This window comes from Peromyscus maniculatus, chromosome 9 (genome assembly GCF_049852395.1).
Source record: "Peromyscus maniculatus bairdii isolate BWxNUB_F1_BW_parent chromosome 9, HU_Pman_BW_mat_3.1, whole genome shotgun sequence".
Lineage (NCBI taxonomy): Eukaryota > Metazoa > Chordata > Mammalia > Rodentia > Cricetidae > Peromyscus > Peromyscus maniculatus.
In genome coordinates, this window is record NC_134860.1 from 18,971,063 (window position 1) to 18,983,497 (window position 12,435).

A 12,435-nucleotide genomic window follows, 5' to 3' on the forward strand; every position below is an offset into this window, starting at 1 on the left:
CACACACACACACACATACACAGGACATTTTTAACAGGTCCAAGTTTTGAGATGCCAGACGTGTATTCACTTATAGAAACAACCTAGTGTTACATAATGACTTGTATGAAATATAAAGAAGTCAAAAGAATTCTGGGGGTAAATGCTTACATAACTTTCTCAAGGGTCTGGATATATTACGTGCTACTTCAGTGAAGGTCAATAAGTTTGTTTTGTTTTTCTTCCAACAAACTGGTTGTTTCAGTTGTGAAAGATTTTACAAGCTTTTTTTTTTTTTCTTTTTTCTTTTTTTTTTCTTTCCTGCTACTCCAAAATCACTACAAGCAAGGAAATCAGGGTTTGGTGGCACAGCCTTTTTTTTTCTGCTTTCAGTTTTACTTAATCCTACTGTTATGGAAACAAAAGGTTGAACAAAGCCCAGCCTGAGATGCAAATGCTCAGGGTGATTCCCACAGTACCTGCAGGCTGGTCTTCTCCTAGGCCTTGGGCTGCCCTAAGGATGATTTATTTGAGCAATCATGTAAAGTGAAGCATTGTGTAGACTGTCCCAAACTGCAGTCCTAATCAAAACAATGTCAACTAGAGGCTGGCTGTGGCCTGGCTGAGTGGCAGCCACTCTTCCCAGTGGAGTCTATATGACCTGTCTCAGCTTTATCCAATGTCACAATTGAAAGTTCAATAGATAGTCAACCTGATTCAAGAGAGATTTTTAAAACACTCTTAAGTCTCATTAGAAACCAAAGTAGCACAGTAATTGAAGGATGAATCTGAATGCAATTATGATAATTAAAATAGCAACTTAATTTTAAGCTCTGGGAAATGTTCAGCCCAGTGCTCACACATTTAAATCCTGAGCTATCTGGTTAATAACTTAGATTTGTACTGCAAAGCAATCAAATGTTAGAACTTAGCTAGTAAAATTTACTGACTACACACATTCAAATGGTTACTATATATTTGGGGGTTTGTTGTTTTTACTGCTAAGAGGATTCTTGAAGTAATCTTTCTCAAATATAGTACAGTTCTATTTCTGGGTATCTTCATTCGCCAACCCTTAAACGCTAGGATCAAGATATATGATGAGATTAAGGTAGGTGCTCCACAAGGAGTTGGAATCTCACAGAGTGGACAAAGAAGAATCCATATAACATCAGTGCATGCTGGGCCTGCGTTTGCATAGAAGCCTTACAGAAGAATCAGCGAGGAGTGGAAAGGGATCTGTGCATGTCGCTGGGCACCCATGCACATGTGCACAAACAAACAGCACATACCCCTTTCTACACAGCATTTGACGCTGAGCGAGATGGGGGGCGGTATTCTACAGCTCTGCCTTCTAATCCTCAAGTGACAGTGTTGGACTGGAGATAGAGAAAGGTGTGAAGAACGAACAGTAAAGAAGGACACCATGTTCAGGAGTTTGGAACTCTAGGGGACAAAGTCAAGTGCAAGTTTAAAATGAACCACCTGTCTTTGAGTTTTATTTTTACTAAGAACTCCAAAGAAGCCAGTATGCCCTGACTACAGGAGTTATACAATTCAAATGCTTTCCACATTTGATGTTCATCACTGTTCTTCATGATCTCATGGCTGCACATGTGCCATTCTGTAGCTTTTCATCATTGTCCAACTCCTTTGTTATATCTTTGATTTTTATTTTCCATCTTAAATATTTCATCATATAAGATTGTATGTACTCAATCCTTATCTATAAATGGCATAAAAAAACGCGAGTGGGACCTCTTCTGGGAATATGCACAGACACAGATCTTGTCAGATGTATTGTATCTGTAGATAAAGCCACTAGGACTTTTGATTTAATTTTGAAATTTGATTCTGATATCTAGAGCTCATGAATATGGGTAGTACACATAGCTTACCATTTATATTATGGATTTTATATTTCTGGTGAAGAGAGTTTTATATGCACACATATACATACCCCACACACATATTGCACACATGGACACAACCATGCATTTGCTCTGAAAGACCTCAGGTAACACTGCCCTGAAACACACCACTGATCACCTGAGCTTTCAGGGAAGTGTTTTGTGGACAAAGAGCTGGAGGACAAAGAAGGAAGTGCTTTGTCCACCAGCTCCTCCTCTCCTCTGAAGAGCAGAACCCATAAAGGGAGATGGACCAGCCTTGATTCCCTCCTCTAGACACCCATCGGCCAGGGAAGACTGTCCTATCACAGGAGCGAAGAGGAAGTCCGGGCCATAACCAGAAGACTCTGTCACAGGTTATCAGTGATACTTCCACAGCAAAGTCAACATTCTTCTAAGTACTTTACCACTGCCTAAGCTGTCTACCCTCCTTCTCTCCTGCCCTGTGGCAACAGGGTATAGAGCTGTCAGATATTACTAGAGCTTGGGAATTCCCTTTTCTCTCGGGTATACCTCTAACCACATGGCACCCTAATGTACCTTTTCTCCTACTAATCTGTGGATACCATCTGTTTATTCTAAAACAAAATCATCAAGCCCATCCAAGGCAGACAGGTGTTCTACTCTTCACATGCACATACAGGTATATACAAAGGTCAAGAACACAGATGACTATAGACTTCTATATAAAATTACACATTAGCATATCAATTCAGCATCATCTCCTCTCCTGTCTTATATACCATACTATTGTGGAATATTATTTTAAGATGTGTTACATTTGTTTATTCTATGGCACATTTATTTTAATCATGCAAAGATGCATTGCATTCTTTTGTGCTGCATTTGTTTAAGTCTATGAAGCTGTGTTACTTTGGCTGTCTAAAACATCTGATTGGTCTAATAAAGAGCTGAATGGCCAATAGTGAGGCAGGAGAAAGGATAGGCAGGGCTGGCAGGTAGAGAGAATAAATGGGAGATAGAGGAGCCAGAGATTGAGGAATGAGAAAAGGAGGAAGGAGGACTCAAGGGGCCAGCCACCTACCTACACAGCAAGCCATGGAGTAAGAAGTAAAGAAAGGGATGCAGAAATAGAGAAAGGTAAAAGGCCATAGGTAAAAGGTAGATGGAATAATTTAAGAAAGGCTGGCTAGAAACAAGCCAAGCTAAGGCCGGGCATTCATAAGTAAGAATATGCCTCTGTGTATTTATTTGGGAGCTGAGTGGTGGGCACCCAAAGAACCTCAAAGAGTCATAGAGTAAAGCCAACCAACAACACCATACAGCAACACCTCAATGAGGCTGATAGCAGAACCTCAGAGGTCCAGATCCTAATGGGTTCACTACTCTTGGCAGTAAGGAAGATGACTATTTCTTGTCAAGATGAAAAATCCATTGTGCAGTTCTTCTGAGACTCAGGAGTGGTTTTATGTAATGTGCCTAGGCCCCAAATTTCTATCCACCTTATCTAACCTGCAAAAATGCCATTATCCTCAAGCATGAAAAAGCAGAATACATTTCTCTTATTTTCATTTCACCCTCAAAGTGCAATTTGTAACCACTGATTCTTATTCAATGATCTTAGAATCATACTACTCAAGTGTTAGCTTTTCTTTTCTTTTACTGCATTTTCTTTCTTAAATTTCTTTTTCAATCTCTTTTCTGATCTGCTATTAGCACAGTCTATTGGCACTTCTAATACACTTGATAAAATCCCTTTCTTAACCAATCTTGAGCCAGTGCTGGGAAGGAGAAAGCACTTGATGCATAAAGGACCTGCCAATGGTGCTTCTGTTCCTGTGTGAAGATGCTTGCAGTGGGATCCTTTGTTAGGAGTGAATGTCCTGGTGGAGTGGAAGCTTTGCTTGAGAAGTATCTGAAAAGATGAATCTGGGAGCCATCAAGTTCTCCACATACTGCAAGAGCCTGGTCCCAGCTCTATCAGACCTCTATGAAGCAGTAAAAACATATCCTTGAATCACCTTATATGTCCACAGAGCTGATTCAAAACACACAAAAATGTGCCTCTAAATGTTGCTTCTGAAGATATAGTGCAATGATTCAAGCTTCAGCAACAAAGACATGAGAGAGAATCACCCTTAGACCATAAGCCTTTTGAACTTCTACATAATACTCATCATACAGGCAAACACATGCTGCTTGCATAAGAGACACATTGCTTTCTGAAGTTAAGTCCAGGTTGTTTATTATCATTCTTTTCAGCATTTGAGACATTTCAAGCCTAACTCCATGAAAGCAAACTTCACACCTTCCTTCTGAGAACAGAAATAGATGTGACTGACATTTGTCATGTTCCAAAAATTCCATGTCCATTTTCCAAATGACATTGTGGTTGGTTTTACCATAAAAGTGACTCCTCTCCCATCTTTGTCACCAGCTCAATATTGTCACTGTCCAGCTCCTACCATAATCCTAAAGAGAGTAATACCAGCCCCTCACTTTGTTTGGCACTCAGCCTGACAGAACACACTGATCAGGTAGCCACGTGAAGGACAGAGCCCAGGCTTGGGGCCTGAGCATGGGCAGATTTTCCCAAGAGGTTTACTTCCCAGTCACTATCTGCCAGTTGACAACAGATTTTCTATTTGTGAGGAGAGAAGTTCTGTCCTTTTTAGTCCCTGAGTGTGTTTTCTGAAGCCCAGTAGCCATATAGAGCCAGTGATTAATCTAGAACTTGGTACCTTTGTGTTAGGGAGTACAACATCCCCATACTGCAATTTTAATTTTAAAGGAAAAGAAAGAAAGATGGGAGGAAGGAAGGAAGGAAGGAAGGAAGGAAGGAAGGAAGGAAGGAAGGAAGGAAGGAAGGAAGGAAGGAAGGAAAAGGAACACACAACTGAGTACAACATGTCTAAATCATGAAACTGAAGAGTACAAATTTGCGATCTAGTACCTTTGTCTGATGAACACATTTGTCACTAAGAGCTGATAAAGAGAATTATGTAAATTAGGAAAAATGTTCTTAGGCCTTGCCAATTATAAGACGTGAGGAACCCTTATACGCAGTAGGCTAATTAAGTCCTGATTAATAGTCACTGAAGGGCCATTGCAAACGTCAAGTATTTTCTACCTGTGCTTAGGAGGAGGTCTCAAAAAGCATGACAAAACAAAACACAAAACACTTCCCTAGGGGTTCCACCTAATGACCTTTTATAAAACTTGGAAGTCTGAAACCTGATGACCAGTTAAGAACCACTGTTACTTAACAGAACCATCTGGAAGTATGGAATTTTAGAACTTGCTGTGTCTAAATGCTGTTTTACTTTTTATTTATTTACTTATTTATTTATTTATTCTTTTTTATTTTTAGACAAGGGCTTTTGTAGCCTAGGATATCTTCAAACTGACTATGTAGTTGAAGCTAGCCTGGAAATCCTGATCCATTTGCTTCTATCTACCAATTGCTAGGACTACAGGCAGGTGCCACCATCTCCAAATGAGAACAATTTTTAAAATTATTTTTGGAATCTGCTAAATATTGGTGCTAGCAAACTTTCTGAGTAAGTGCCCAATAGGCACGGGAAGGCAGGACTAGGCATGGCTTTGGCCTGGAGAAGGTTGAAGTCAGGGTGGGATGGAAGATTATTGCTCACCAGTGTCTGAACTCAGAAGAGGAAGGAGCCCAGCCTGACTCAAGGCAGTCAGGTAAAAGTGGAAAGGAACACATTATGTTACTTCCACTGGAATTTCCTCTTCATCAGCTGAGGATTGCTGACCTTCTTTCCCACTGATGCGGAATTAGCAAGGCTCAGCTAGTGGTGGCTTCAGCAGGCTAGCCCTGGTGTTAAATCCCCGAGAAAGGAGACAATGCAGCTGTGATATCTGAGAGAAAAATAGTGAGTGGCTGCCAAAGCTGCTGGGACATGGAGCTTCTGACTTCAGGGCAACCCAGGCCCATGAAACTGCTTAAACGGAGAGTGAGTGAGAGTCCTCAAAACAATGAAGATCAAGGAACAATGAGACAGAGAACATAATCGGGCCATCTATAATTCCTTCTACCAAAGCACACCACAGCATAGTCACATTTGTCAAGTTAATTGGGATATATTATTACTTTTTATGTCAACTTTACAATTTTTAAATTTATATTTTATATAACATTACCGTCTGTATGAATTTAAGTGTGGGGCTGCTTGGAGCATCTGTGAAGGCCAGAAGACAACCATGGAGTGAGTTCTCTTCTTCTGCTGCGGTAGCTCTAGGTATTGAGTTGGGGTCATCAGGCTTGAGCAGCAAAGGCTTTTATCTGCAGAGTTATCTCAATGGCCCTCTTTTTTGTCTATTGTTGTTGTTTTGAAAAGATGGTACAATTTTATCAATTCCCCCTTCTTTCTTTTAAAAGCTCTCCATCTTTCTGTCTTTCAAATTCATGCATTATTTTTCCTTTAATATTTTTGCATATATATAAACATGAGGACATGTGTGTGTATGAATATATATTGTATTAGTCAGTGTTCTATTGCTTTGAAGAGACACCATAACCAAAACAACTCTTATGAAGGAAAATATTTAATTGGGGCTTGCTTACAGTTTCAGAGGTTTAGTCCATTGTCATCATGGCTAGGAGCACAGCAGCATGTATGCAGACATAGTGCTGGATAAGTAGCTGATCGTTCTACATCGGGATTTTCAGGTTGCAGGAAGAAAGCCACCAGGCCTGGTTTGGGTCCTTGAAGCCTCAAAGCCCAACCCTGTGACGCACTTCCTCCAAGAAGACCATATCTCCTCCAACAAGGGCAGACCCCCCTAATACTTTCAAATAATGCCACCCCCTAAACATTCAAATATATAAGCCAGCATGCAGAGGCCATTTTTATTCAAATCCACACACATGAACACATCACACTAGGACTAAAGCCTGATTCTTATTTATATTTGTCATCACCCTATGATCTGAGAATTTACGAGAAAATGTCTGACAAACTTCTTTCACTACCTTCTTTTAAACTTCTATTACAATTATTTACGTGTGTGTGTGTGTGTGTGTGTGTCTGTGTGTGTGTGTGTGTATGTGTGTGTGTGTGTGTGTGTGTGTCTGTGTGTGTGTCTGTGTGTCGGTGGATGCATGTGTGCAGGCATTCATGCCCCAGTGTGTGTGTGTGTGTGTGTGTGTGTGTCTGTGTGTTGGTGGATGCATGTGTGCAGGCATTCATGCCCCAGTGTGTGTGTGTGTGTGTGTGTGTGTGTGTGTGTGTGTGTGTGTCTGTGTGTCTGTGTCTGTGTCTCTGTGTGTGTGTGTGTCTGTGTCTGTGTGTCTGTGGATGCATGTGTGCAGGCATTCATGCCCCAGTGTGTGTGTGTGTGTGTGTGTGTGTGTGTGTGTGTCTGTGTCTGTGTCTGTGTCTGTGTGTCGGTGGATGCATGTGTGCAGGCATTCATGCCCCAGTACTTTTTTGGGGGTCAGAGGACAACTGGTGGTGGTGGTGGTTCTCTTCTTCCATCCTGTGGGTTCTGGGATCAAACCGTGGTCCCTTGCTGAGCCACCTTGCCAGTCTTTCTCCCCCTCACATTCTATAGAGTGGAGAAAATCTTTAAGTTTGCCTTCAGATTCTGGCCCACACCACCTCCCTCTCTGTGCCACTGCCCTGCGCCCCCACACCTGCCCCCTGCTGCCCTGCTCCCTCACACCTGCCCCCCCTGCTGCCCTGCCCCCCCACACCTGCCCCCCCTGCTGCTGCCCTGCTCCCCCACACCTGCCCCCTGCTGCCCTGCCCTCCCACACCTGCCCCCCCCCGCTGCCCTGCCCTCCCACACCTGCCCCTGCTGCTGCCCTGCCCTCCCACACCTGCCCCTGCTGCTGCCCTGCCCTCTCACACCTGCCCCTGCTGCTGCCCTGCCCTCCCACACCTGCCCCTGCTGCTGCCCTGCCCTCCCACACCTGCCCCCTGCTGCCCTGCTCCCCCACACCTGCCCCTGCTGCTGCCCTGCTCCCTCACACCTGCCCCTGCTGCTGCCCTGCTCCCCCACACCTGCCCCTGCTGCCCTGCTCCCCCACACCTGCCCCTGCTGCCCTGCCCTCCCACACCTGCTCTCCCTTCTGCTGCCCTGCTCTCCCACACCTGCCCCCCTGCTGCCCTGCTCCCCCACACCTGCCCCTGCTGCCCTGCTCCCCCACACCTGCCCCCTGCTGCCCTGCTCCCCCACACCTGCCCTCCCTTCTGCTGCCCTGCTCCCCCACACCTGCCCTCCCTTCTGCTGCCCTGCTCCCCCACACCTGCCCCTGCTGCTGCCCTGCTCCCCCACACCTGCCCCCCCGCTGCCCTGCTCCCTCACACCTGCCCCCCCCGCTGCCCTGCCCCCCACACCTGCCCCCCCTGCTGCCCTGCTCCCCCACACCTGCCCCCCCTGCTGCCCTGCTCCCCCACACCTGCCCCCCCTGCTGCCCTGCTCCCCCACACCTGCCCCTGCTGCCCTGCTCCCCCACACCTGCCCTCCCTTCTGCTGCTGCCCTGCCCTCCCACACCTGACCCCTGCTGCCCTGCTCCCCCACACCTGCCCCCCCTGCTGCCCTGCCCTCCCACACCTGCCCTCCCTTCTGCTGCTGCCCTGCTCCCCCACACCTGCCCCTGCTGCCCTGCTCCCTCACACCTGCTTCTGTTTCCTCTACTTCTGTCCATGTTCTCCTGGATTCTCAGCATCTTTAAAACAACTGGGTTTTTGTTTCTGATTTTGATTACTTTGTTCATTCTTTCATAATCTCAATATGTATTCAAATAATCGGACTATTTTTTATTGAGATGATTTGGCAAAATAAAAAACGTGTTTTAATGTACTTCATCTTTTTACACAGAGAATATGACAAATCACGAACGTCATCATGCAGGAAACAGCAGAGTTCTGACTTCTTGTTCTTAACACACAAATTTTGGCTGTAGAATCCCATCTCCCTTTTCTTCTGATAAGTATGTAACTGTTCTAGAAAACTATTTCTGAGCCTAATTTTGGCACTATCAGAAAGATTTAGATTGTGCAGCCTCCTTGAAGCAAGTGTGTCACTGGGGGTGGGCTTTGAGGTTTCAAAAAGCACACTCTAAGCCCAAAGTCTCTCTTCCTGGTGCCTGCAGATTCAGATGCACAATTCTCCACTACTTCTCCAGCAGCATGTCTGCCTGTGTGTGCTGCTGTGGGCTGCAGGAATATATCATAAGAACTCAGCTGGTTATGGCAAAGTCACTACCTGGAGGGATCAGGGAATTCCTCCAGAGGAAGCCAAATTCCAAGGAGCTTTTGGTGTTATTTGGCTTGTTATATATCAGCTGATTTTTGTTATGAAAATCATGTGTGCCTTCATAGTTTTCCCAATTGACTTTTCCCTAAGAAGGGCTAACAGTGTGGACTGATCATTCTCTGGACGTACACATTCCAGATATTTGGAGAACAGCCTCAGGAAAGGCTTTCTTTAGAATCAGATATCTCCCTTGGCCACTTTCAAGGACTAACAGTGATAACAGTTCACATGCTAGTCATCTGACTTAAGGTAAATTCCACAAGGAGACACTGCCTAGGTCAGATGGACATTAAGTAATAGCTTTACACAATTTAGCTTGGACCCTCCCTTCTTATACTGGGACTTCCAGGACATGGGACTGAGAAGAGAAAAGAGAATGGAAAAACTAGATGGGTAAGAACTTGAGAGGAGCCGAGCGGTAGTGGCGCACGCCTTTAATCCCAGCACTCGGGAGGCGGAGCCAGGTGGATCTCTGTGAGTTCAAGGCCAGCCTGGTCTACAAAGCAAGTTCCAGGAAAGGCGCAAAGCTACATAGAGAAACCCTGTCTCGAAAAAAAAAAAGAAAAGAACTTGAGAGGAACAAACGAGATGGGGAAGAACTAAATTAAAGGGCTAGAAGAGAGTACTAGAGGAATGAGATGGAAGATGGGGAAGAGCCAGATGGGGAAGAACAAAATGAAAGAGAAGGAGATGGGAGAGGAGCTGATATGGGTAAGTACTAGATGGACAAGAACCCAGAGGGGGCACAACTAGATGAAGGAATTAAGATAGAACCTAGAAGGGACAGCAGATAAATATAAAGAGAAATTGGGCAAGAAAGGAGCTAAAAATGAGGGCAGAGTATAAATAAGCTTGTAGAGAGAGAACGAACACAGAATAATAAAGTATACGGACTAAGGAGTTTTGTGCACATAAATTCATTTTTTTCTTCAAAAATTAATTTTTAGCTGACTGTAGATTCTTCCTGGACCCTGGGAGGGGACTATCAAGGGGCTGGACCCCCATAGTACTCAATAGTGTGCTGCCATGCTCTCCATCATTATGACAATGGACTAGATCTCTGAAACCATAAGCAAGCACCAATTAAATGCTTTCCTTTATAGGAGTTGCCATGGTCATGGTATTTCTTCTTAGCAATTGAATTAAGACATTTCTTTTGATTCCTTGGGCATTTGTACATATGCACATACACACACACACACACACACACACACACACACACACACACACACCCCAGAGTTAAAATATAAAACAATTTTTTTAAAGGCAACTCATTCAAAAAACTATTATGAATTTTTTCAATACTAGCACATGAAAATTGGGGTAATTAAAATAGTACTCTAATCTTTTATATCACATTCACCTCTTTCTTCTCCTAGTCACTATCTTCTCTGCATTAGAAAACTATTAGCACCTTCTCTGTGACCAGAGTGCTTTTGAGATATCCATCATTATGCTGCTATTTGATAACAGAAACCATGTTCATCAGCTTTCTTATCATGACACATTCCTCTACAGACACCAAAATCAAGCCATAAGACTTTAATCTTGAGAGAAAAGGCATATGTTTGTACCATGACTTTCTGCATTTATACTAAAAGAACCTTACTCCTATGCTATATACCAAAAGAGTATATATGATAAGCAAGCCCTAACAGCAATGGCCAGTTCATCTTTTAGAAGCTGGTGGCAACAAATGGAACCTATCAGAGAGTCACTAAAATGATCATTTAGAATCTACAGCATAAAAGACCAGGTGCCAGCACAGAGGTAAAGGATGCTTGCAACCTCAGCCATGGGATGCACACAGGCTTTTAGGAAAGGATGTGGAACAACTATCAGCAGCAGCTTGGTATGGAACACTAAGTGTGGTATGAAAATGTACATTCCTTTTTAGATTTATACAGAAGTATCCATAATTGCAGATCACTGGAGTACTCTGTATGTGCCCTGTGGATTGAATGTACAGTCACTTTAACCTGTTCTTCTGTTAAGCATTCTATATTCTTATCTCTATACTCAAAAGGTTCCCTTCTGACTAAGGCATCCCTATAAGTGAGGTTATAAGCATTTCTCCATCCTTACCCATGCCATTTGTACACTCTGGAAAGGAACTGATCTCGCTAGCACCTGTTTTCTAAATTTTATATTCTAGAAAGCAGTTTATTGCCACTCTGTCCCCAAATCACTCAGGACTACCTGCTCAGTAAACTCAGTGCTCTCATATTTTTAATGTTGGCTTAGGGAAACCCACTAGCTTCTTAGCTGTGAATAAACTAGTCACTTGCACACTAACTCAGGGGCCATTCAGAAGGCCATTATTTTCCTGTAAAGACCCTTAAAAGGAATAATTGGCATCAATAACACTTACCTGCACATGCAGAAGGAAGGTTACCCGGCCATCATGAGCCCAATCACATAGCTGCATTTAAAACAATGCAGTGCTTGGTATTTGTTCAAATAAAGCCTAGGGTAATGCAGATCTTCTCCACTCACTCAGTAGATTTAGCTGTGTATGCAAGGCTAGATTAATCACTCATGCAGTTATTCTATAGGTATTGTGCAGGAGTTGTTGAGGACATAACACAAAATTCAAAAAGCAGGAAATGTGGCTTCTAGGGAATTTGTAACAACTGGGTCTCTCTGAAACAGCCAGAATACTACTACAGTATACAAAATCCATTGCAAACCTAGCGATCGTCTAAAGGGTTGTGTAAATGAAAAGGAACAATTACCATTACACAGATAGATGGATTTCAGTGTGAGTCAATGTAGTGGGCACATATTTAAACAGACATGGGGTTAGACAAAGAAAGGAAGCCCCAAACAATGAGAAGGACAACAACAAAGATCATTGCTTAACCTGTTTTGTCAGAGCTGGTGGTCATGGTATTGGTAGTGATGGAGGTGAAGGTAGTCTTTGCGCTGTCCTTGGCAGTGACAGATTTCTGCTTATTTTTCATGGCTTCCAGGGCTTTGAGCTTCTTGGCATGTTTCGTGCCTTTGTAGTGGGCCGCAGCCTGGCTCTACAAAGGAGAACACAATGAACCATGCAATCAGGCTCATTTCTAAACTGGCATTCTCTGTATTACTGCAAATACAGACTCTCTTTCAATAACAGGTACCATTCAAGCTAATGCCGGCCAGGGCTGCCTGTAGAATGATGCTTAGAAAGCAAGGGGAATTGAATTCTAAGAGGCAGAAGGAAGAAAGACCAGTTGCTTCCCTTGAGAAGCTGAATATGAACACATCAACATCTTTTTAGAGTGTGGGGGCCTAAAAATTTATACCGGCTTG

At 43.7% G+C, this 12,435-nt stretch overlaps 1 protein-coding gene across 6 annotated transcripts in view; it reads right to left on the reverse strand.

Moving 5' to 3' along the window:
- Znf385d (zinc finger protein 385D) overlaps positions 1–12,435 on the reverse strand; it is a 345,072-nt gene that overhangs the window by 94,257 nt on the left and 238,380 nt on the right. For all 6 annotated transcript variants that reach the window (XM_015989938.3, XM_076544446.1, XM_015989937.3 and 3 more), the window contains one exon: positions 12,002–12,164. In XM_015989938.3, the coding sequence (XP_015845424.1) occupies positions 12,002–12,164 (163 nt within the window). The remainder of the gene's footprint in view (positions 1–12,001; positions 12,165–12,435) is intronic.